General features: G+C 39.1%; 1 protein-coding gene across 1 annotated transcript in view; it reads right to left on the bottom strand.

Moving 5' to 3' along the window:
• The window catches only part of TRIM44 (tripartite motif containing 44), a gene marked incomplete at both ends in the record, with an annotated part of 111,158 nt that extends 84,108 nt beyond the window's left edge, over nt 1-27,050 (bottom strand). The window contains 2 exons of the mRNA XM_080719152.1: nt 1,675-1,752; nt 26,385-27,050. Coding sequence (XP_080575278.1) covers nt 1,675-1,752; nt 26,385-27,050 — 744 coding nt within the window. The remainder of the gene's footprint in view (nt 1-1,674; nt 1,753-26,384) is intronic.
• Nucleotides 27,051-27,454: the final 404 nt, after the last annotated feature.

Genomic DNA, 27,454 nt, shown 5'->3' with positions numbered 1-27,454 from the left:
TCAGTAAAGGAAAAACTACTTATACCAGGGATCCACCTACTCTGAGTTGGAAGAGTTGATTAAAATCACTCTAATTTTCTTTTATATCAAGATACAGACTACCTCTAGATCCCTAATTATACCAGAAGACAAGAGTTAGTACTAATGCCGCATTACTTCTAATATCATATCAAGAGATAATTATTTTGTAGATTGGTGGCTGTAGCTATCTTTTCAAGAACTTGTCACTGTGTATGGCTCCACCTCATATAGTGTTTCAGCTTAGAAAACAGAGGCACAGCTGGGCATGGTGGCACATGCTTGTAATCCCCGTGCTTAGGAGGCGGAGACAGGAGGATTGCGCAGGTTCGAAGCCAAGCTTGCTGGCTTAAGAAACCCTGTTTCCAAATAAAATATAAAATAGGTCTGGGAGTGTAGCCCAGAGGTAGAAGGGTTCCATCCCCAGTACCACAAAAACAAAAAACAAACAAAAAAAAAAACTGAGGCACAATGTGCTTACATAGCAGAAACAGACGAAAGGTAGTGTTTGGTTTGCGGCATAGCGTAAGAGTACAGGCATTGGAGTTGGAATTTGAATACCAAATTATACTATGGAACAAATGACTCTCTCTCCAAACCTCAGTGCCCTTATTAATAAAATAGGAATAATAAGCTATTTTACAGAAATCTTGAAATAACTGAAAGAATATAAGGGGAAGGGGAATAAGGAGTTATGTTTAATGAGTTTCATTTTATTATGAAAAGTACTGGAAAGGATAGTGGTGATAGCTGCTTAAAAATGTAAATGTACTTAATGCCACTGAACTAAATACTTAAAAGTGGTTAAAATTGTGTTATATATATTTTACCACAATTACATAAGGCACCCAAGTACAGTGTGTGGCTCTCAGCAGGTGCTCAAGAAAAGTTAGCCATGTTCCTTTCAATAACAATTTTTTTAAATAAGAAATTTGGATGCAAACAAAGAAACACAAAAAGTAAAATAAAATTACACTCCTCTCCCTACTTAATTGTAAGAATCTTTGCGTCCCAGAAAGAGCCAGCTGTTCCCAATACCAGGTACTGCCACAATAAGTGTCTCAGAGTGAGAAGAAAGAAGTCTATACTAGTCATAATCCCTGCAGCATGTTCAGTTCCTAGTCCACTCTGATCCTGGTATGCCACATCCCACAGTATAAACCCTCCAGCCCCCAACATCTTTCAAAAAAAACATTTCCCAGATTCCAGGTCATGAGGACAACAGCATGCTCAGCGGCAGCTGGCTTCTGTAAATGGGAGGAGGAGGGAGAAGACCTGAGCACTAAATACCAACTGGATGAGTCTGGATCCTGTTCTCTTCCCAAGTATTAAAATTATCAGCATCTCAGATGCCTCTGGCTGAATTTAATGGACACAGGAGACAGTAGTCTCAAAGACCCAGAAAACAAAGATTAAAAATGCACTTCTCTGTAGTTGAGGGAAAACAGTTAATGATTATATGTTGTAAGTCATAAAATAGAGAAGGAGAAAAATAGATGACATATCTTCAGGCATATTAGAATACTGGTTTTGATGAGCAGGCTTAATTAGATCCTAATGTAATGTTCAGACAGATGATCATTAACACCCTTCAAACTTAGTTCAAGGAGAACAAAATGTTGGGGGTGCCAACACCAATTCCAAAATAATACTTACTTTAGGGTCAGAGCTCTTGAACTTTAACCTTTCCACCAACTCTATCATGGCCGCCTTCAGTCCGCCTGAGTCTTTGCTCTAGAAGAGAGAAAATTCAAGGGTCACTAGACAGCATTTTGTTGCTCTCTCAAACACAAACAGCATTTCAGAGGACAATGAAATAGAAAGCAATTTTTTCTTATCAGCCAAGAGAACTGAACAATAGAAAGCTTCACTGTCCCTCTTCCCCTCCTCTATGGACAAAGAGGGTTAGGACATAAATTGCCCACTGACCTGGGAGAACTATTGAAATGAAAATTAAATGTAATTTGTACAGGCTGGCTCACACTGCTTCTTCTAAGACTCAACTGTGCTGGTGTTCACTGAGGGCCAAGGTACTGCAAAAGATTTCCATAGTATGGCCTACTTTCATTTGAACATTTACATGTCAGATGCAGAAGTATGCAATATTAAATATTCTTATAAAAATAAAAACAAAGAAAACAGCCTGAGATTTAACTGAAAACAGACATGCAGTGTACTGCTTTTTTTTTTTTTTTTTTTTTAGGTACCTCGGATGGAACCCCACAGGTATTCTACCTCCAAGCTACACCTCCAGCCTTATTTGTTATTCTTTATTTTGAAACAGGTGTTTTCACTGAGTTGCAAAGGGCCTAAGCAGGTGAGGCTGTCTTTGAACCATGCATGATCCTACTGTCTCAGCCTCCCAAATGCTGGAATTACAAGTATGCACCAACACGCCTGGCTCAGTGTACTGGTTGAGAGCGCAAGGTTTTTGAGTCAGATAAATAAGTTCACAAATTTATTAGTTGACTAATCTAGGGGAAATTACTGAATTTCTCAAAATCTCCCTCTTCTATAAAATGGAGATAATAAACACATCATTATGAAGGTTAACTGAAATAGTGTTTAGCACTGTATGTAGCACATAGTAAGTACTACAAAATGTCACCTGTTATTACTGCAGGAATGATTTGTCACACAGTCCAACAGTAATATAATGTGTCTCCAAAAACAAGCTTGTATGTAATTTTAAATTTCTAGTGGCTATAATAAAATAGCAAAATTATAATGAAAAAGCACACACTTTATATATTTTATTTGGAAACAGGGTCTCACAAAGTTGCTGACAGCCTCACTAAGTAGCTGAGGCTGGCTTTGAACCTGCGCGATCCTCCTGTCTCAGTCTCCCAAGCATGGGAATTACAAGCGTGCGCCACCATGCCCGGCTACACAATTAGCTTCAATGTTTTACTTAATTCATTATATCTAAAATATTATCACTTGCCAATATGTAATTTTCAAAATCATATAACACATATTTTATATACATAAAACATACATATACATACATATATACAAGATATTTTTTCATACTAGCTTTGTGAAATACAGTTTTTTTCTCACACATCTCAATTCAACTTAGACTAGCCCCATTTCAAGTGCTTTAAAACCACACATGGCTAGTGGCTACTGCTACTGGTCAGTACAGATTTAGAGCAAAGACTATAGAGCCCACTGTCTAGACTCAAATCCCAACTCCACCCCAGCTGTGTCACCTTAGGCATGTCAATTGGCCTCCAAATGTATCGATTTCTTTATCTGTAAATTGAAGCTAACTATAGTAGTACCTATTTCATAGGGTTGTAATAAGAGGAATTTGTTAATATATGTCAAGCCACTTAAAATAGGGAATGGTACATGGTGAACACAAGAGAAGTATGAAAGGGTTTTATTATTGTCTGTCTCCTTCATGATGATTTAAGTTCTTTAAAAGTTAAGAACTAAACCTTTACTATCTCTGTAACTCTTGAACTTGGCATGAAGAAAGCATTGTAAAAAAAAAAAATCTGCTAAACAGCTGGACATGGTGGCGCATGCCTGTAATCCTAGTGCTTGGGAGCCTGAGACAGAAGAATTGCAAGTTGGTGGCTGCTCAGCAACTTAGTAAGATATTTTGCAACTTAGTGAGAACCTGTTTAAAAAAAAAAAAAAAAAAAGATGGCGACCGAGAAAAGCGGGGCTTAAGAGCCCCACTAACAACCAATCTCTATTACCACAAAATCAGTGCCTTTCATAGCCAGAAAATACCATCATCAAAGAAACAAAAAAATCACCAGCCCCAGAGAGGAGGGAGGTCTCAGAACAGAGCTCAGAGCCATAGAGGAGATACGCCTGCCTCACGCCTGAGGACACAGCAGCAGTGCCTTACTGCCAGAGGCAGCGACGAATTCACCAGACAGCTACGGCTACAGACCAACACACTCAACAGCCCACCAGGCTCCAGAGAGAAACAGTGGACAGCGAGCCGAGGGACTCAGAGCAGAGCTCAAAACCAGAGAAGAAATACGCCAGCCTCATGGCCGAGGGCATGGCAGCGGTGCCATATTGCCACTGGCGGCAGCAGCAGCGAATCCACTGAGTTCAATACAGCTCCATCTGCGTACTCAACAACAGTGTGTCAAATTGCGGGCCCCAGAGGAGAAATCCCAGTACTGACTCCCAGGGACTTGACCCAGTGGGGGAGTGGAGGTAGCAGAGATATCACACCATAGGAGAACGCCCAACCTGACACCCCCCCCCCATAGTCTAAAGCAGCCTCTATCGACTTCCTGGATCTGAGACTCTGTGATACAACCCAGTAAAGGAGTAGTGGGGTCTGAGATACCACTGACTCGAGATCCAGAGCACATTAAATGAAGTCATAGTGACCCAAGGGAAGAACCCAGAGAAGGGACAAACTTCTAAAATCATGGGAAAGAGGAATAACAATGGAGCAATGAATGCCCACAACCCCACAACATCAGAACCCAATAAAACAGAAATTCAGAGATTTCTAGAAGATCAAATCAGGAAAATAACTGTAGAAATAATAGAGCTGTTTCGAAAAGAATTTAGCGAGAGCCAAAAAGAGATAAAGGATGCAATTAATGAAGTAAAGCCCTCAAATCAAAGTACAAACAACCAATTAGACCACATGGAGAATAGAATCTCGCTCTTAGAAGATGATCACTCCAAAAAATGAACGCATAGTTTCTAATCTAGAAAAAAATATCCGACAGCAGGAATCTGACATTGAAGAAATATGGGTCCATTTTAAGAGAGCTAACCTAAGAATAATTGGAATAGAGGAGGGATAAGAAGGTGAAACCAAAGGGATCAACAATCTCTTCAAGGAAGTAATAGCAGAAAATTTTCCAAACATAGAGCAAGAGGTTGATACACAGGTCCAGGAAACTTATAGAACTCCCTTTAGACAGGATCGAAGAAAAGGATCCCCACGCCACATAATTGTTAAAATGACCAATGTGGAAGCCAAGCAGAGAATCTTAAAGGCAACAAAAGCAAAGGGCCAAGTGACATTCAGAGGCAAACCAATTAGAATCACTCCAGACTTCCCAAACCAAGTCATGAGAGCCAGAAGGGCTTGGAGTAACATATTCCAAACTCTGAAAGAAAACAACTTCCAGCCAAAAATTTCCTACCCAGCAAAACTTTCTATCAAATTAGATGGAGAAATAAGAAGCTTCCATGACAAACAGAAACTGAAGGAATTTATGTCTTCAAAACCAGCGCTAGAGAAAATACTCAAAGAGATTAACTACAAAGAAGAAATAGGTAACACACACCAGAACCAGAGAAACAAGATTTTCCATCCAACAGACAACTAAGATTAGTTATCTGTGGAGATTCGTTATTTATGTTAGTCTTATACCTATCTCTAAATTGTAGTTTGCTTTTATTGTTGTTAATTTTTAGGATTTCTAGTTAGAATATTAATATACCTTCAGATATAGCATTTGGAAATATTTTATCCCATTCTGTCAGTAACTTTTAACTCTGTTTACATTGTTTTTGGATATACGATATTTTATTTTTTAGGGAGTTTGTGTATTCTTCTGTTGCCTGTGCCATTGAAATCATATCCAAGAAATCACTGCCAATCTCAATGTTGTGAGGTTTTATGACCCAGATTTTCTTCTAAAAGTTTATAGTCTTAAGATTTATATTTAGGTCTTTTACCTATTATGAGTTAATATTTGTATATGGGATAAGGTAAGGGTCCAATTTTATTCTTTTTCATGTAATTATTATTATTATTATTATTATTATTATTATTATTATTATTATTATTATTTTGGTGGTGGTGCTGGTGTTCCTGGAAGCCCTTCTACCTCCGGGCTACACTTCCAGACCTATTTTTACATTTTTATTTGAAACAGGGTATCCTAAGCCAGCGTGTGCGGCTGGCTTCGAACCTGCGCGATCCTCCTGTCTCTGCCTCCCAAGTGCAGGGATTACAAGCGTGCGCCACCATGCCCGGCATAATTATTATTTTTCAACAATATTTCGTTAAAATATTAGTATTTCCTCCACCAAATGTTCGTGGAAACATTGTCAAAAATAACTTGACAATATATGGACGAATGTATCTCTAGGCTTTTATTTAACTCCAATGGTTTATATATCTGCCTTTATAACAGTACTATACTGTTTCAATTATTGTAGCTTTATATGGTTTGAAATCAGAAAATATATATCTTCTGCTTTGTTCTTTTTCAAGATCGTTTTGGGTATCTAGAGTCCATATTCCATATTAGGATAGATTTTTTCTGAAAAATAAATATATAAATATATGATAGTTTCACCTAAAAAAAAAAGAAAAAAATATTCTCTGGTAAGAAAGCAAAAAGAAATATTGAAATGTTATTTTTAAGTTATCAAAAGCTTGGTATCAGACAAATGAAACTGTTATGTAAGATTATCATCGTTAATTTTGGATAAATTGCTATAATACTAGATGTCAACCACTAAGCCAAGCATGGGAAGGAGGGAATGGGATGGGGATCGGGTGGGGGCTGACTGGGCGATGTGTGCATGTATGTCTACAAAAGTTTTTTTTGTATCCCACTATGATGTATGAATACAGTGCACCAATAAAAAATTTAAAAAAAAAAACAGAAAAAAAAAAGGACTGGGGGTATGACTCAGGCATGGAATGCCCTGGGTTTAATCCCCAGAACAACAACAAAAGTCTGATGAACAAAGAAAAAAAGACCGACTCATTTTTATGGGGAAGGGACAATAAGAAGTACAAGAATAAATAAACACTAAAAAAAAAAAAACCAATAAAAGCTATATCTCCTACTCAAAACTGGCCTCAGGACCAGTGATAAAACTGTTTTCAAATTTACACAACCAATTTCAATCTCTCTCAAACAGAAACTTTGTGAGACCCTATTATGTGGATTAAAATACACTAAAAGTTAAAACTTTTTCTTCTCTAATCTCCCTTTCCTCTCAAGTCTACATATAAAAATAAAAGTCCAATATGGATGACTCTGACCAATACTTGCTTTAGATGTGTTCTCTGAACACAAACTAGATAACAATTCCATTCTACCTATGGTTCTATTTTTTCAAATGACTGTTTATAACTCCCCTTATTTCTAAAATCATTTAAGTCTCTGTGGTCTCACAGGAGATAGCTGGGAATGGAATCTAGAGGTTGCATACCACAGAATGGTGAGGCCAGAAGTACCTAAAAAAGGGTTAAGTTGCCAGACATGGTCCTGCTTTTACGAGATGATCAGACAATAAAGCCTGTCTGGTGATATCATTCCTCTAACCTGCTTCTCATTGGCTGAACAAGCAGGTCACTTGTCCCTGGAAAGCTCTCTTCCCCCACATCCCAGCTGCCAGCACCCATTTTAAGCTCTTCAATAAAAGAGCCTAATGTGTTATGACTTCCCCCCTGGCTCCAAAGAACAGAAAGGAATGCACCAAATTGTGCCTTAAATCCTTCGGAAAAGTAACAAAATGTGGAAGGAATCCCTAAATAGCAGACAGCGTTTGCAGGTAGATGTGCCTTGTATTGAAAGATAAGGGAACCCTTCTGCCTTCTTTCGTAAAAAGGCAGTGTCAGCAGTCTTCCTCTCCACCCCCCCATAAAGAATCAGCAGCATTGTCTGCCCAGAGGAGAGACAGAGAGGCACCTGAAGAGAGCCTCTCATCAGGAAATTCACCCACTACACCCTCCCTCTCTGAGAATGCTCAAAGATTAATTGGGCTTTACACCTGAACCTGCTATATACTCAGCCTCTAAATGAGTGATGAAGAGTCGGGCGTGGTGGTGCAAGCTTGTAATCCCAGCATTTGGGAAGCTGAGACCGGAGGATCGCAGTTCATGGACAGCCTCAGCTACTCAGTGAGGCCCTCCGCAAATTAGTGAGACCCTGTTTCAAAACTTAAGAATAAAAAATAGGGCAGAAGGCAGAGCTCAGAGGTCAAATGCCCCTGGGTTCCATCCCCAGTACTGTAAAAACAACAACAACAACATCATCATAAAAAGAGCAGTTGGTCAAAGAGAAAGGCAGAAAGGCTCTTTTGGGCAGATCTGACCCTGACAGCTGCAGAGTTGGCTCAAGAGTCTAAAGAGAGAACCTGGCTCAAATCCATCTCACCCCCAGCCCCTGCTTTCTGCTATACCTCAATCCCTTCCTGTACCCCAAGGGGTCTTGTGTACAGGTGTTCAAACTAGTGTCCAAATTCTGAAAACATTCCTCTCTAACAGTCCCCTGACCACACCTGGAATTCAATGGTTTGGGATCCACCTTCAGGCAGACAGAGCCTCCAAAAGTCCCAGAAATAGGATCAAGACATTTCATCAGGCAATTCCTGGGTCCTGGGGACTTGGAACACAATCTAGAAGGGGTCAGGCATGATGAGTGGAGGAGCCTTTGAAACCATGGGACACAGGGCATTAAGGGTGGTATCTGAGCATGAGTATCCCTAAACTATAGGGAGGAAGTCTCATGTTTTAGTGTTTGCTATAGTCAGTCTTTAATTAAAGGGTAATCAGAAAAAAGATTGTACTCTCATATGTTCCCTAATTTGTGTAACAGAAAAGCTCCCTCTGAAACTGGTTTTCTAATCAAGAAATGGGCCAGGACAGTAATTCAGGGAAAGCTAATTCTAATCAACTAGATGTCTGGTTCTATAAATGATCAGATGCTATAATGTTAATCTTGAGACAAGCACCATGACTGCCAAAGAAGCTAGATTCTCCTGATAACTGTACTTCATGTCCATCCCACCAATGCACTTCAAGAACACAAGTTCAGTGTAGACATATCTTGTTTAGACATTTACTTCCCAAGAAGAATAAAGAATAGAGACAAGTATTACATTGTGACACCTACCCCTCAGAATTTGATCACTATGTGTGTGAAATGCTTCATAAAAGCCAGGTCCTACAGATAAGTCATAATAAACCAAAGAAAGAATAAAATGCCTTATATCTGAAGGTATTCTTTACTACCTAAAGCACTTTCATATGTTTTCATAGCATTTCACAATAACTCTAAAAAGCGGTGTTATGAGAAAAATAGCTGATGGAAATCAAGTGAGAAACTAAAAAATCATAGAGCTCAGACACCCCCTTTAATTAGCATTTCACAGTAACACAATAACTAAGAGACACTGTATTCTTGCTTTACAGTGAAGGAAAAAATGGCTTTGGAAGTCAAATGATACACCCCAATCAAAAAGCTAGCCAGAAACAAAAACCAGGATCAAAACGTTCTGAATAAAAGATGTATAACATCTACAACAGAAGAGATTAGTAGCAAGAATATATGAAGCCAGTTGTGGTGGCACACACTTATAATCTCAGGATTTAGGATGCTGAGACAGGAGGAGCATAGGTTCATAGCCAGCCTCAGCAACTTAGTAAGGCCCTCCACAACATAGTGAAACCCTGTTTCAAAATAAAAGACAAAATAGGGCTGAGGGCATAGCTCAGAGGTAGAATGTAAGCATTTAATACCCAGTACCACAAAACAAACAACAAATAAAAACACACACAAAAACTCCTGTAAATTAATAAGAAAGAGACAAGCCCCAAAGAAACCCAACCAAGGCTATAAACAGAAATATTAAGCGGCTAATAATATATAAAGATACAAAGATCCTCAAACTTACTCACAATTACAGTATAATTTTTCCCCATCAGACTGAAAAAAATTAATCTAATAAGAGCAAGTGTAAGCCAGGTGTGGTGACACACACTTGTAATCCCAGCATTTGGGAGGCTGAGACAGGAGGATCACGGTTCAAGGACAGCCTCAGCTACTTAGCAAGGCTTTTTGCAACACAGTGAGAATCTGTTTCAAAAATAAGACTAAAAAAGTAGACCTGGAGTATAGCTTGGATGTACAATGCCCCTGGGTTTCATCCCCAGTACTGGGGGGGGGGGGGGCAAGGGGCTTAAGGGGAAAAAGGGGACTTCCATTATATTGGTGATTAAAATGAAAATTCCACTAAAATCACATGCCTATTGTGTCCACTTTTCCTTCTCCCTCCCCCCTCCCTCTTTTTTTTTGGTGGTACTGGGGTTCCTGGAAACCCTTCTACCTCCGGGCTACACTCCCAGACATATTTTATATATTTATTTGGTAACAGGGTCTCTTAAGCCTGCGAGGCTGGCTTCGAACCTGCGTGATCCTCCTGTCTCCGCCTCCCAAGTCCTGGGATTACAAGCGTGTGCCACCACGCCCGGCTCCTTTTCTCTTGAGATGTAATAGTACATGTGCCAAGAGACACATTCAAAAATTATTACAGCACTGTTTATAATAATGAAAAGCAGTAGGCATTCATCAATAGTAGATGCCAAGTTGGGCGGCATGGTGGTGCAAGCTTGTAATACCAATACTTGGAAGGCTAAGACAGGAGGATTGCAGGTTTGTGACCAGCCTCAGCTACTTAAGTAAGGCCCTCTACAACTTACTAAGACCCGATTTCAAAATAAAGAATGTACAAGATGTACATTCATAAACATATCAATCACTAAGCTAAACATGAGAAGGTGGGAAAGAGGAGGGAATGGGGGAGGAGGTAACTGGGGAAAGGCTAATTGAGTGATGTGTGAGTGTATGCCTCTACCATCTTGTACCTCATCAAGATGTATGACTACAATGTACCAATTTAAAAAAATTTAAAAATAAATAAATGTATTACCTCCAAAAAAATAAAACAATTAAAAAATAGGGCTGGAGGTGTAGGTCAAAGTTAGAATGCCCCCAGAACAATAACAAAAAATTAGTGGATAGCAAAATAAACTGCAGAATTAAACAATGGAATAGCAAATACAGTAAATAAAGAATAAAGTTGATTTGTATGTACCTAAATATACAGCAAGATACTATGGAATTAAGAGAGAAAAAAGGAACTTGCAAAACAGTATACATAATAAGTATGCATTTTCTATGGGTGATATATGTATGTAAGTGACTAGAAAAATAATTACTCCCAGGACTGGTATTAGGAATAGATTTAGTTCAATGTATTCCTATTTGTTGTATAATTAAGACTTGGAATACAAAAAAAAAAAAAATCTGGCAGAAAAAAAAAGAGAAGGAAGGAAAGAAGAGTACAGGATTTCTGCTTCAAATGTCTCTTCCCATTGATATTTTTTCTTTTTTCTTTTTTTGTCTGAATGTAAATTCTGGGGCCTGTTCCTTTTACAGTGCAAACATATGAACCAGCAGGTTCAAGAAAGGGTTCTTTATTTGGTGTTCATGTATGGATTTCAGGTGGCCTGAAATCCCCAAAGGTATATAGAAAGTAAGTGCTATATCTGTACTTTTATAGGGATAGGGATATTATCTTTCCTCAGATTTTCTGAAAAAGCCTAACTTTCTAGTGTAATGAGTATTGCACAAAGAAAAAAGGAGACCCAAGTGCTACTCCCAGTGCTGCAACTAACTGTTATGTAAGCTTAGGAAAGTCATTTTATTTCTCTGGGTTTCTAGTTCTCCATCTGTAAATGAGGAAGATGGACCATATCAGAAGCTACATCCCATTTTAGACAAAGGAAGCTCTTTTCACTCACATTTTCTTGTTTCTCTCATTTGCGTTGCCTTTCTGGTCCTTGTAGACACCTGAAGTTGCTATCCCTGTGAGAAACTCTTCCCTTTAAGTGTTCTAACTATATAGTTTCTTGTGTTGAAATACCAAGAAAGTTGGGATGTCTGTCTTCAAAGAAGAACAGAATATCTACCTTCCATCTACCCCCAATACAAAAAAACATATATAGTTTATTTTAACAAAAACATTCTTCAAAAATGGCCATGGGGTTAGAAACAAAAGTGGAATTTGGTGGACAAAAATGGCATCAGAACAGAAAGTATTTCTAAGCATCAGTCTAATTTAATGCCAATAACAAGCTTGGAGGAAAATAAGTCATGTGTCAAGCAGGAAAGTAAAGGTAAATCACATAAATAAATGTCCTAAATTAACTCCTAAATATTTAATTCAATATTACAAAGAATCAGAAGATAGCTAGGCATGGTGGAACACACTTGTAATCCCAGTAATTGGGAGACTAAGACAGGAGGATCACAGATTCACAGTCAGCCTCGGCGATTTAGCGAGGCACTCAGCAACTTAGTGAGACTGTTTCAAAACAAAAAAATAAAATAGGGCTGGGAGTATAGCTCAAGGTAGTATGCTCCTAGCTTCAATCCCTAATACCAGAGGGGATGGGGAGGGATGAAGTCAGAAGGTGCTTAGTTTAGAAAAGAATATTAGCTGTTTTGAGTTGTTTTTTCTCCTACTCCATACCCCATTGGCTTTGTGTTGACACCATGTGTCAATCCAACTTTCTGTCGATTTTACAAAAAGATCTTGTTCAGAAGAAGCAGTGGAAAAGAATCAGAATATAAAATATAGATGTCTTCTTAATGAATCAAATAAAAAAGGCAAGTTTTATCAAAAGGAAATGAAATTACATTGCAATGCCTCCTCTCTCAAATATGAAAATCTTTACCATTTTCTTCGTATTATTTCACTTTCCAACTCTAAGCCCACCTTTAGTTGCTTGGACAAAAATCAAGTCCTTTTAGACCTAACTCTTAACGTACATATTCAACTGTTCTTTACCATCTCCACTAGTACAGTTACAAGTAGGAATATTACACAAGCCACATGTGGTGGTGCCCACTTGTAATCCCAGTAACAGGGAGAATGTGACAGGATGACTGCAAGTTTGAGGCCAGCCTCAACTACTCAGTGAGGCCCTCTATTACTTAGTAAATCCTTGTTTCAAAAATAAAGGGAAAAAAAGGGGAATTTTTTATTGGAATATTCCTGGGTTCAATCCCCAGTCCCCCCCCCCACAGGAATACACTTACTCTTGCTACCCCATAGTCCATTCTACACAAAGAAACCAAGTTTTAAGAACATAAATCAGATCATTCCCTTGCCCAAACAGTATAAGCATTCAGAATAAAAACCAAAATCCTTATCAGGACCTACTTTGTAGCCTGATCTCATCTACTCCTGATCCTTCCCCCACTGCCTTTACTCATTTTTCTCTAGCCATTGTTTTGGCTGCCTCAGCAAGGTTATTCCAGATCAAGGCCTTATTCCCTCTTCCTGAGTCACTATGTCCCTTATACCTGCCCATCACTACCTCTAAATCACTAACTCTAACTGTAGCCAGGTAATTACTTCAAAATAGTCCATCTCAGATCCTTCAACAGCCTTCCTCTCATTCACACATCCCAATCCTTTCCTATTTCTCTTTCTACTTTGTTTACCCATAGCCCTTAGCATTATTTGAAAAATTATTTATCATTTAGTTTGCTTACTATTGCTTTTCCTCACAGAATAAAAGGAGCTTAAGATCAGGGACTTAGAATTGGCCACTGTTAGTTTCTCTCTGCCAAAAGTACTCCACCTTCTGAAACTTTGATCCTCCAATAAATTTATATTAAATGAAAAGATCAAAAGAAAAACATCATGCCATTAACTTCAAATATACAAACATATTTCAATAAATAGTATACCTCAAAAAATAAAAAATTGAATGAAATTATGTGTAGTTTATATTACAAAAAATAGAACGTTACTCAAATTTTACTTATCACTATTATTATTGAGTAAGAATATATTGAGTGACTACTAAATATCAGGTACTTAGCTAGAAAAGCAGTGAATAAAAAAAATGAGCAAAACCATTACCTTTTTTTGGGGGGGGGTGGTAGTGCTGGGGAATGAACCCAGGGGCAATCTACCTCCAAGCTACACCCCCAGCCCTATCTGTTATTCTTTATTTTGAAACAGGGTCTCCCTGAGTTGCAAAGGGCCTAAGTAACTGAGGCTGTCCACGAACCACAATCCTCCTGTCTCAGCCTCCCAAATGCTAGGATTACAAACGTGTGCCAACATGCCCGGCTTGTAAAACCATTTTTGATTAATCAAAATACTCTTGTAGAGCAGGAGTGATAGAGCACACCAGTGAGTCCAGTACTTGGGAAGCTAAGATAGGAGAATTGTAGGTTCAAGACCAACCTCAGCAATTTAGTATACTCACAGGAACCTAGGGAGACCTATTTCAAAACAAAAGACAGAAAGGACTTGGAGCCTAGCTCAGAGGTAGAATGTTCCTAAGTTGAATTCCCAGTACCACGAAAGGAAAGGAAAGGAAAGGAAAGGAAAGGAAAGGAAAGGAAGTCAGTCTAAAATATTTAAGAAGAAACCTTCAGAGAAATAAAAAAAAGTGGTTTTGAAATCTATGTTTATGATATACCTTCATAGAGATATTAAACATCAGCAGTACAATACTGAAAGCTTAATGTGAGTAGGAATAATTAACTAAGAGTACAGGAGAAACGAGGGTAGAAAGAATATGTAATTTGGTGTCAGACCTGGATTCGAATCTGTTATTTGACTTACTACCTGGCTAACCCCCAGCAAGACTCTTTTGAGTCTCAATTTCCTCAACAATAAAGTGGAAATAATAACAGCATAACTTACTGTGGATTTGTACTGAGGATCAAATCAAGAAATGTATGTAAAGCATCTGACCTTAAGCTGCTCAATAAATGAGTTATTATTCGTTTTCTTATCTCTAGAATAGTTTCAAAATTCAGCACCAGAAAAAAAAAAGTGTCTAGTCCTCTCCTAGACTCTAGTTGTCTAGATGTCTCCAGTCATCTCAAAGGGGAGCAATTTCATTCTTCAAGTTCATGAAGTAAGAATCTACCACTCACTGTAGTTATATCCTGCCAGGGTTCACACAGACCCAAAGTAACAGAAAGGAGAAGAGTAGGAATGCCTATATAAACTTACCCTTCATTTCTCTCCATGATGGCCTACAGGAGGAAAAAAATGGAGGTTATACTTTCTAACAAGATAATAAAGGGTAAATTGCCCCTGCCTCCCATCAGCTTTAAAAAAAAAAAAATTCCTACAGTTTGGAATAGAAAAGAGATCTAAAGAGGACAACCAGCAAGATGTGTGAACCTAAATTTAGACCTACCAGCTGTGTTTTGGTTAGCTAATGCAAAAGGCACCAGCAAGACAGTGAAATATATAGGAGCCTGTTTTCTGAAGAGCTGTTCTTCACCAGCCTATCAACTCACCAGATTAGAGCAGGCAGAAGGAGCAGAAGGAGAGGGGGCTGAACAGTTTTCACCCAAAGAAACTTGGTGTCCAGAACATCTACTGATGCAAGACTAACTTGTCTGGAACTGAACTTAGAATAGAACCTTAGATGGCTCACTAATGATAACAAAAAGCATCAATACCGGGCATGGTGGCGCAGGCTTGTAATTCCAGAGCTTAGGAGACTGAGACAGGAGGATTGCACAGGTTTGAAGCCAGCCTCAGCTACTGAGTGAGGCTCTCAGCAACTTAGTGAGACCCTGTTTCCAAATAAAGTATAAAATAGATCTGGGAGTGTAGCCTGGGGTAGAAAAGCCCCTGGGTTCCACCCCCAGTACCACACATACACAAAAAAAAGCAGCAATTGCTTAAAGTTTAATGTATTACAGGCACTGTGCTAAGTTCCTTACATCTATGGTCCTTTCTCCTCACCATAATCCATCAAGAAGAAAATATTATTATGCCCATGTTACAGAAGAAACCAAGGGAGGTGAATGTATTACCCATATGACAGCTAGGAGGTAAAAGTGCTAGCACTTAAACTCACAGACTGCAAAGCCAACTGAGACAAAGACTTAATATTCATTCTTTTGTTTTTCCTTGGTAAGAGAACCCCAGTTTTTAGTTGGACACACTGTAGCCTAGAGAAATGACTATTTCCCAGACTCCCTTGCAACTTAATAAGGCAAGGATTGAGTTCTGACCAATTAAACCTAAGCAGCAATGTGCACAATTTCCAGAGAGCTCTTAAAATAGAGGACAGTGCCCTTCACTTTTACATCTGGTATTCCAGACCAGAGATGTAACTTCAGCAGTCACCCTGGTCCATAACAAGAATTATACCCTAAGGATAACAGAGTAGAACTGCAAAGAGCCTAAATTCCTAATCACTTCACTTTATGGTTCCTTCCACCTTTTTAGACTGCCTACCTCCAGACTTCTTTTACATGGAAGATAAATAAATATCTTGTTTAAGCTGCTGTTACTTGGGATTTTTCCAAGTAATTTCATTACTTTGGATATATTCAAATTTAATTCCAATATAACTATGCAATATTATCTCAGTTCTTCATTAATGCTCTGGGACTAGTTGAGATCATTATACTTCTTATCACACATTTACCAAATACTCCACTTATGTCTACTAACACCCCACTAGGCAATGTGCTAGCTGCTGCGAATACAAAGATCAATGACATATAGGCCTTGCCTCAGAAGAGTTCATGACCCATAAGGGAACACATACAAAAAGAGATAGCACTGATTTAATACACAATATATTGTGCTACAGAAATGTGTATAGGCTGGAGCTATGGGAACACAGAGGAAGGCTACTTAACAACCTGTTTTTACTTAATAAAATCCTGTCTTTTAAATCCTACCTCAAATACTACTTCCTCCAGGAAACCATTCCTGGCTCCACACCCTCTAGTAACAAATGTTTTCTCTTTTCTCTAAACTCATATATTATACTGTTTTTCTCTCTCCTTTAATAAGTAAACACAAGAAAGACCATCTTTCCTCTTAGACTATAAGCCTTTGTACGTGTATGGCACTAGCACTGAACCTAGGGGTACTCTACCTCTGAGCTACACCCTCAGCCCTATTTTTTTTTAAACAAGATCTCACTAAGTTGCTGAAGCTGACCTCAATCCTGCTATCCTCCTGTCTCAGCCTCCCCATTACAGGGGATTATAAGGTATGCACTATCGTAACAGGTTTCCTTATTCTTTTCAATATAGAACACACAATTCACCATAATAAGGACTCAAAAATTATTATAATAAATAAAATTAACTTAAGAAAATAAAATAGTCTGGACAGAGTACAGTAAATGTTTTTTCTAAGATTATTAAAGCTAAAAATAGATTATGGCCTGATTAAAAACTAGCTAAACACATATGAAGTTGAATATATAATTAAATGTTCAATAAGCATAAGCTAGCACACTATGGTTCACATCAAAGTCATTGATCATATGGTTACGTCTATAAATTATGGATTCTACCATTAGTGTATTTGAGGGATTTTGTTTTTTCCATCTCAAAAGGACATCAACTTTTATTTTTCTCCCAATGCATGTTGGCTTGATCCATATAATGATACATACACACACATATGAACACACACACATGGGATTCCTCTCTATAGGGCCAGGTATCTGTGTTTCTCATACTATTTTTATTTTTACCCCACATACCAAGACTAGTTTTTGTTTCAGATCTTGGTCTATACTCTGTCTCCTATTATGAGAGATCCATGAACATCTGTATTCCTTACTGCCACCTGACAAGTTCAGCCCCTGGTTTGGATATTAAAAGCATTAACAGCCAGGCAAAGTGACACACACCTGTATTCTACTACTTGAGATGCTGAGGAGGATCTCAAGTTCAGTCAGCCTCTGAAACTTAGTGAGAACTGTTTCCAAATAAAAAATAAAATAGGGCTGAGGATATAGCTCAGAGGTACAATGACTCTGGGTTTCGTCCCCAGTTCTCCCCGCCTCACCACCACCACCTCTACCACACCCAAAAGAAATAAGTGCACAAAACTGACTTGTCATTCTAGATTAAAATATAACCTCAAATAGAAGACATATTCAGCCTTAATACAGATGGATCTCTAGCTTCTCAGATATGGGTAGATGCAAAGGATACAAAGGGTGGGTATACCAAAGGATGAACAGGCAGAAAAACCACCAGAAAGTGTGCTATGGTCAAGAAAAACTAGTGCAAAGGCACATATTCCTTTATTTCCAGAAGAGCCTAGGAATAATAAACTAAATGCATCAGTAACCTTACTATAAAAATCAACTGTGTAACTGTATAAAATGCCTGTTGATCCATTCTAATTTGATAATAAGGTCAATGAAGAGAAAAAAGAGCACTGGACTCTTGGGAGAACAAGCAGGAAAAGCGTGCACCTTTCTCTCAAAGTGGGCTGGTCAGACCCCTGGCTAAGCTCTGACAATTTCTAACTGTATGATCCTGGGCAAGTTATTTGAACTTTCTTATACTTCAGTTTCTTCTTTTGCAAAACTGATAACCACAAATACCAGTCATTCACAGTCAGTTCAGTGCTGAAATATCTAAACACAAATTGTACAAATTCTTCCCAAGTCTAAATTATTGTTTAACTAGGCTTTTTATATTAATAAGAACAAGAACTAACACGGTGCACTGGCAATGTGTTAAATTTTGTTAGTCTTTTATCACCCATTAAGTCATGTGTTTCTCACAAAAATTGTATTTTATTTTTTATTATATCCATTTTGAAAATATAGAAACATGGTTGAACTGTTACATAACTTGTCCAAGGTCAAAAAGACATAGAGCCAGGATACCTCCTGTTCCTCTCTAACCCTATGTTAACTTTTTAAAATTTATAATACATATCATACATTTATTTTATCTGTTATTCTCTATTCTCCTCGAGTAAAATGTAAGCTCCAATAGTAGAGACTGGTTCCATTTTTGTTCACTGCTATATCCCTAATGCTATATCCCTGCACTTTCTGATGCTCAACATTTGCTGAACAAATGAATACAGTATAATGCTCTGCTCTTGCTGCTTAACAAATTTAAAATACCTTACTCTCTTGCCAATACCAAAAAATGAACAGCACTCAGAACATTGTCAACAAAGAATTCAAACCAGAATTGCAACAAAGTTCCTACTAAGTTTAAATCTATCTTCTCTCTTCCCTCTCTCCATTTCTTCCTTTCTGTACTAGAGATTTGAACCCAGGGGCTTCTACCTCTGAACTATACTGCCAGCCCTTTTTAGAGGCTGGCCTAGAACCTGTGACCCTCCTGTTTCAGCTTTCTATATGGGGACTACAGGTGTGCATAACTATGCCCAATTCAAAATTTTATCTTTATGGTATCAAAATAAGCAGTTCTCTTAGCTAACAGAGCAAATGGCATGCCCCTTCTGGAAAAAAAAAAAAAAATAACACATGTATGAGGCCCTGGGTTGTCTTTGGCACTGAAAAAAGAAAATATTGTCTCTAAGGTTCTTTGAAACACAGTATCTGGCAATAAATAATCATGAGACATGAAAAGATCAAGAAAATTGACATATGATCAAGAAAGAGACTCAGAAAGATCCAGAGAACTAGGAGTAGTGGTGCTCACCTGTAATCCCAGCACCTAGAAGGCTGAGACAGAAAGATGACAGGTTTGCAGCCAGCCTCAGCAACTTGGTGAGACCTTCAGCAACTTAAGGAGACCTTATTTCAAAACAAAAAATAAAATATGACTGGGGGTATAACTCAGTGATAGAACACCCCTGTGTTCAATCCTCCAGCATCTCTCTCACACACACACACACACACACACACACACACACACACACACACACACACACAGTAATGAATGATAGGTACACAGCTGGAAAGAAGGAAAAGGAAGGAAAGGAATGAGCAAACCTATAGAGTAATTTCTAGGACTGCTAAGTGAAAAAACAAAAAAACATAAAAGTATTATAAGCTAGGTGTGGTGGCACACGCTTATAATCCCAGCATTTGGGGCCTGAGACAGGAGGATCGCAGTTCACAGACAGCCTCAGCTACTTAGTGAGACCATCTACAACTCACTGAGACCCAGTTTAAAAAAAAAAAAAAATAGGGCTGGGGATGTTGCTCAGAGATAGAATGCCCCAAGGTTCCATCCCCAGTACTGCAAAAAGAATATTACATTTCCCCCAAACCCATAACTACAATTTCACAAGAAAAACATCAGATAAATTCAAATTGACAAACATATTACAAAATACCTGGCTAACACTTCTCAAAACTAATGACTATCAAAAATAAATTATAATGTGAGGTCTAGGATAAGAGAATCCTGGTACATAAATCATTACAGGGAAAAAAAAATTGGTAAAATTCAGTAAGGTCTAGTTGGGCATGGTGGCACACGCTTGTAATCCCAGCATTCGGGAGGCTGAGACAGGAGGATCACAGTTCGTGAACAGCCTCAGCTACTTAGTGAGGCCCTCTGCAACTCAGTGAGACCCTGTTTCAAAATAAAGAATAAAAAATAGGGCTGGGGTGTCGCTCAGAGATAGAATGCCCCTGTGTTCCATCCCCAGTACCGCAAAAAAAAAAAAAAAATCAATAAGGTCTATAGTTAATAATATATTGTTTCAATGTTAGGATAAGCAGAGTCAGGAAGTAACTTTTGATTTCAGGACACTTACTGGTCCCAAGAAACTCTGCATTTGGCTAGGGGTGGAAAGTGAAGTGGGAAGTGAGGAAGGTATAAAACAGCAAAGCCCATAGCATGCTCAGATTGAGAAATTTCAAAGATCCTTTCCATGGGACCCTCCTACTTTTCCACACATGCCAAAGAGTAAAAACCACAGTAAAAGCAAACTAAACTTGCCACAATCTTAACCTCCAAAGACTGTAGGGGAGTGTTTCTGAGTTGAGCATAACAGAGAAGGGAAGATGATTTTTAAAAAATCTTTGAAAGATTGTAACCCTTCTGAAATCTGATCCATGAAACCTCCAGAAATTTATTTAGTTTAAGAGAGGTCTAAGCAAGCTATACTTTAAGACCTTAGCAGAAACTAACTAAAATCTGCTCTTGTAGAACACGGCTTCATCCAAGGTTTGAAGAATCCCCAGAAATAACTTTTTAAAGGCAATCAGAAGCTACTCAGTGAAACATAACTTTTTAAAGGCAATCAGAAGCTACTCAGTGAAACATAACCAAGCATAAGAGAAATTTGAAAGAAAAACAAAAGATAATAAAGAAATCCATGACATTTTCACATATTGGGATTATCAGAGGCAGATTATAAACCAACATGCTTATTGTTCTTACAAAATATAGAGAATACCTATAGCATAAAAAAAATAAAGGTCTATATTGGATTGAGGCTGTAGCTAAATGGTAGAATGCTTGCCTAGTATGTTCAATGGAGACCCTGGGTTCAATCCCCAGCACAGCAGAGTAGAAGAAAAGGCCAAAAGGCTTTCATGGTCAGTTCTAACAAATCATTCTACGAGGAAATACCTCAATCTTAAGGTAATATTTCCAGAACATTGAAAGAGAGAGAGAATAAAGCCAGTCATGGTAATGCACACCTATAATCCCAATACCTAGTAACTAAGACAGGAGGATAACAGCTTCAAGGGTACCCTCAGCAAGTTAGCAAGACTCTCAGCAACCTAATAAGACCCTGTTTCAAAACAAAAAATAAAAACAGGTGAGGGAGTAGCATGGAGGTAGAATGCCCTGGGTTCAAACCTCAATACTTCCTCCGACACACTGAGAATATTTAAAACACAATAAATTCCTCCTTGAAGCATGAGACCAGCATACCCTTAATAGAAAAATTTAAAAAAACCAATCTACTCTATAAATATAAATGCAAAAGGAGTACTACATAAACTATTAAAAAAACCAAATCCCAAAACATAAAAATTACTCATCATGACCAAGCTGGGTCAAGTACATACCAGAAATGCAAGAGTTATTTAATTACAAAATAGTAATAGTAACATGAAAAGATGGAAATAAGGCCATATAATAGCACATACCTATATTTGCAAAATTAAACACCTGGAGAATAAGCAAAGACCTAATAAAAGTGATTACCAACAGCTAGTAGTTATGAAAATAACCTAGTTCTTATACTCAGATTGTAGTACACACATGTAGTGTATTAGTATCAGGGTATTCTGGTCTTAAGATCATATATTAATTCATTTATTAGGCAGACTTTTTACATCTTTCTCATGGTGGGCACAAGAGATACAGAAATATTAAGGATATATGTTTTACATTTAAAGAACTTAAAACATCATGAGACACAAAATGTCTCATACTTCTACTGTGTTTAAGCTTTGGGACATGTGTACTTAATACTGACTTCTAAATTTAATTTTAAAAAGTATATCAACTAGCCGGGAGTGGTGGCACACGCTTGTAATCCCCGCGCTTGGGAAGCGGAAACAGGAGGATCACGCAGGTTCGAAGCCAGCCTTGCTGGCTTAAGAGACCCTGTTTCCAAATAAAAATATAAAAATAGGTCTGGGAGTGTAGCCTGGAGGTAGAAGGGTTTCCAGGAACCCCATCACCAAAAAAAAAAAAAAAAAAAAAGTATATCAACTAATGTAATATATCACATTAATGTAGTAAAAGAGCAAAATCAGATGATCATCCTAATAAATGCAAAACTAAAAGTAGCTAATACTCAATATCCACTCAAAATTAAGAAAAACTTAGCAAATTATGACTGGAAGAGAACCTTCTTAATCTCATGAAACATGTCCATTAAAAATATAAAACATGTCATCCTTATTTATTAAATGTGAATTATTCCTAGATTAGAAACACGGCCAGAAAAGCCAATATTACATCTATTCAACACTGTACTAGAGGTCATATCAAGAACATTAAATCAAGTAAAAACAAGAGACATAAGGATTAGAAAAAAAAAAACTCCCCTCCTTCCAAGTTAATACAATCACATATAAAGAATGACTATAAATTACTAGAATATATAAAATATTTAACAAATAGCTTAATATAAAATATACGATAAAAATCTTATGCACAATTATATAAGTTAAAGATGTTTACAATACTATAAAATTATGAAATATCTAAAAATAAATTTCACAATGATAAACATCTTTCAGAAAAAAAAATTTTTTTAATTTTATTGTGAAGCAATCAAAAAAGATCTAAAGAAACAGATCAGAAGATTTCTTATTATAATGGCATTAATTCTTCCTAAATTGGTTTATAAAACCAAAAATACCCCCAAAAAAGTCTTGTGGGATTTTTTTGTAGTGCTGGTTTAAGAAATGCAAAGAAACTGGCTAAGGCACTCTTGCAGGAAAAGAGAGTAGAATGGCATGTTCTACCAGATATTAAGACACATTATAAAGTTATTGTAACTGAGAAAACATCATGTTCGCACAGGAATAAACTACAAAATCAACAGTACAGAAGGGCCCCCACACTCACACACTTATGGGCACTTGATATATGACAGGTGGCATAGCAGACCATTGCATAAAGGACTATAGCAATTGGTATCTATGGGGATAAAATAAACTTTTATTACAAAAAAAGCAATACTGTGTGGAACAAGATAAAAAAAAAAAGCACAAACCATAGAGAAAAATATTGGTAAATTTTACCATGTTAAAAAGAAAAAACACAGCCGGGTGTGTTCTTACAAGTGTAATTATAGCACACTTGTAATCCCAGCATTCGGGAGGCTGAGACCATAGGTTCATAATCTCAGCATTCGGGAGACTGAGACCAGAGGATCGTGGTTCGCAGACAGCCTCAGCTACTTAGTGAGGTCCGCTGCAACTTAGTGAGACCCTGTTTCAAATGTAAACAATAAAAAATAGGGCAGAGGTATAGCTCGGGGGTCAAATGCCCCTGGGTTCCATCTCCAAACCCGCAAAAAAAAAAAAAAAAAAAAAAGAACACATTTTCAGAAGAAAAACCACAATCCAAGAGTAGTGGTGCACACCTAATACCGTTATTTGGGAAGCTGAGACAGGAGGATTGCAGGTTCCAGGCCAGACTCGGCAACGCAGGGAAACCCTGTGCAATTTAGGAAAAGCCTTTTCCAAAATAAAAAGGGGTGAGGGTATAACTCAGAGTTAGAATGACCCTGGGGTCAGTCCCCAGCACCAAAAAGAAAGAAAAGAAAAACCACAAATTAGAAGATATTTGAAAACCATATAGGCAATAATAAATCAGAAACAAATATATATATTTTTTAAAAAACCACCAGTCAAACACGGTGGCTCATGCCTATAATCCCAGTACTTAGGAACTGAGACAGGAGGATCACAGCCTACAGAGACCATTTTTAAAATTAAAAAAAAAAAAAAGAAAAAAGAAATGAGGGTGACTGGGAGATAGAATGTCCCTGGGTTCAGTCACCACTGCCACTACCAAAAATAGAAAACTACCTATAGTGAGAAAAAGACAATATAATGAGATAATGAACAAAAGACATGACTGAGTACCAGAAGGAAATATAAAGTTAGTCACTGGTAACCAAATGAATACAAATTAAAATCAAGATACCATTTAATCACATACTCACTAGACACAACTTAAAAACATTGTAATAGCAAGCAGTGTGAAGATATAGAGCAACAGGAATTATTATTCTTCATGATAACACAAATTGGTACAACCAGTTTGGAAAATAGTTGGTAGCACCTAGCACTATTAAAGATATACATTGTCTGATTCAGCAATTTCACCCCTATATAGTCCATTTAAATGTAGATAAATGAATGCCAGGAGATATGACCAAAAAAGTTTATACCTATGTTGTTTATCAGCCAAAATGGTCATCTATAACAGAGTAATTTGTGGCATATTCACAAAATGGAATTCAATACAACAATGAAAATGAGCCACAGCCACTCATGGGATGAATCTCACACCTATAATCCCAGTACCTGGGAGGCTGAGATGGGAGAATTATAGGTTCGAGGCCAGCTGCAGCAAACTAGCCAAAGTTATCATTAAAAAAGGGGGGGAGGGACAGGGAGTGTGGCTTGGAGGTAGAATGCCCTTGGGTTCAATCCCCAATACGAAAAAATAAACTACTACTACTAGTACTATATTAATTTTAATACTACTAATAATAACAACAATAATGAAGCAAAATCCAAAAGAAGTCGGGTGCAATGTTACATACCTATAATCCCAGCTACTTAGCTACTTGGGAAGCTGAGGCAGGAAGATCCCAAGCTACAGGCCAGCCTAGACAACTTAGCAAGACCTTGTCTCAAAACAAAAAATAGTATATAAAAGGGGCTGCGAATGTATCTTCAGTGGTAGAGCTCCCCTGGATTCAATCCTCGTTACCAAACAAAAACAACAGAATGCATAATAAAAACATGATACCAATAATGTCATGTTCAAACCAATTTAGGAATGCATATGTATGTAGTAAAAGTATATAGATAAATAAGCAAATGATCACCCCAAAGTCAGGATAATGGTTATCTATGGAGAAGAAAGATGATTATGGAAGGAAAAAGGTCAGTATGTGCGGTGTGTGAGGGGTCAATATTGCCAGTAATGTTCCATTTCTAAATCTGGATGGTTATATCAGTATTTGTTTTTTGCAACTATTTTTTAGACTGCATTTATCTCTACACAGTTTGTGAATGTGTACTTTATGATAAAAAAGAAAAGGGAAAATCTCAATATAGAGAATCTTCATCATATAAATACTTAATTCCAGCAATTCTTCGGTTGCTTAGGAAAGCAAAAGTCAGCATGACAATATTCACTAAGCTTTTCTCAACATGGGTAACACCAGCAGTTACTCTTACTGACTTTTGGGCATTCAGAATAGAAATAAAAGGCAAATCATTTGCAAACTCATGGATTCAACAGATATTTACTAAATGTTTACTACTCACCAAACACTGTTCTAGGGACCAGCCAGATGCAATACAAATGAAAATCCAAATGGAAACCTATGAACCTCCACTCCCACCCCCACCATTTGGCCTTCACCCTCTTACTCTCCTTTCCTCCCAAGTTTCACCATGAAAAACCTAAAAGCAGCAAATCAAGGCACACATCAAGGCATTACCAAAATCACTCTGCAGAGGAAACATGGCTTGGGATTCGTTTGGGAAAAATCATGGTTTCTCGTGTTTTCAGGTAGACAAGAGATCAAAAGACTGCCATATCAAGAGCACTAAGTCAAGGCTGTTTTTTTGTTTTGTTTTGGTGATACTGGGAATTGAACCCAGGAGCATTCTATCTCTAACCTATACCTCCAGCCCTACTTTACTTTTATTTTGAAATAGGCTCTTAATAGGTTGATGAGTCTCTACTTGCTAAGGATGTCCTCGAACTTGAGATCCTCCTGTCTCTGCCTCCCAAATAGTGGTATCATAGGCATGGGCCACCATGCCTGGCAAGACACTAACTAGTCCTAACAGTGGTGAAGCTGTGGAGATTGGCCTAAATGGGCTCAAGGAATCCTTTATCTGGGACCAGAGGTTTGCCATCTTTCATAAATTATACACTAGATTTTGTGTGCTCGTGTATTTTCTCGGGAAATGGTCCAGAACTTCCATGTGATTCTCAAGAGTTCAACCAAAAGGGGCGAATAGGCATTGCTCCCGCGATGTAACTCTTAAGGGACACAGTGAAAGTCTCTTTTTGATCACTGCTAAGTCATGTGAGTTAAAACCCAGGTGTCCTGCCCCTAGGCCTATGTTCTGAATGCTCAATACTTACTCTTAGTTCTTCGAAGGCTTCATCTAGAGTGGAGAGCTGGTGGCCCTGGTGAGCCCCAATGACTGGGCACAGGACACAGATGAGCTGCCTATCTTCCTGGCAATAGGTGCTCAAATCGAGCCCATGGTCCGGACACTTTCTCTTGGCCACTCTCTCTGCTTCCATTTCTATCTCTGGGTCGAATTCGCTTTCGGCCTCGGTCTCCCCTTCCGCCTCGGATTCCCCTTCTTGGTTGTCTTCCTCGGCCTCGCTCTCTTGATCATCCTCCATTTCTTCCTCGCTGTCTTCTTCGCTCTCTTCGTCGCTCTCGTCCTCGCTCTCCTCCTCGGTCACGCTCTCTTCCTCCGACTCACTGTCCTGCTCCGACTCGCTCTCTTCCCCGGCCTCGCTCTCTGCCTCCCTCTGGGGCTCGGCCTGGGCCTCGGCCTCGTCCTTCCCCGCGCCTTCCCCGGCGGCCCGCGACGTCCAGGCCGGCGCGCCGTGGACGTACTCGGCCAGGTGGTGGCTGAGGAACTTCTGCCGGTGCGCCTCGGCGTGGCGGCGGCAGTAGCAGAAGCCGCATTCTCGGCACACCTCCTCGGCCCCGGGCGCCTCGTCGGGCTCGCACTCGTCACACGTGCCGTCGTGAGGCAGCTCCTCGAAGGCCGCGCCCACTCCGGAGGCCATGTGGGTGAGCTGCGCGGCCCGGGCCTCGGGCCTGCGAGTCGCCGCCGGCCCTGGCGCGATCTCGGGGCTCCGGGCCCCCGCGGTCCGCTCCGCCCGAGTCGCCGGCCCCTGCGCCGAGCCCGTCCCGGAGCGGGGCCTGCGGCCGCGGCACCCACGCCGGCGCGGAGCTCTGGGCCTGCCGCCGCCCGGCCTGCTCGGCGCGGCGCTGCGCTGCGCTGCGCTCCCTCCGCCGCCCGCACTTCCGGCGCGGCCGCCCACGCCCCGTCAGCCCCCGCGCCCGCCGCGCCGCCCGAGACCGCGGCGCCCGGCCCGCCGCCCCGGTTCTGCTTTCCTCCCCGGTCAGGCGGCCGCCTTTCACTTCCTGCGTCACTTAAAGTGGCAATGGCCCTTTTCTGCTTTTCCCG

Source organism: Muscardinus avellanarius (genome assembly GCF_963383645.1).
Source record: "Muscardinus avellanarius genome assembly, chromosome: 1".
Classification (NCBI taxonomy): Eukaryota; Metazoa; Chordata; class Mammalia; order Rodentia; family Gliridae; genus Muscardinus; species Muscardinus avellanarius.
This window is presented reverse-complemented; position numbering and strand designations above follow the sequence as displayed.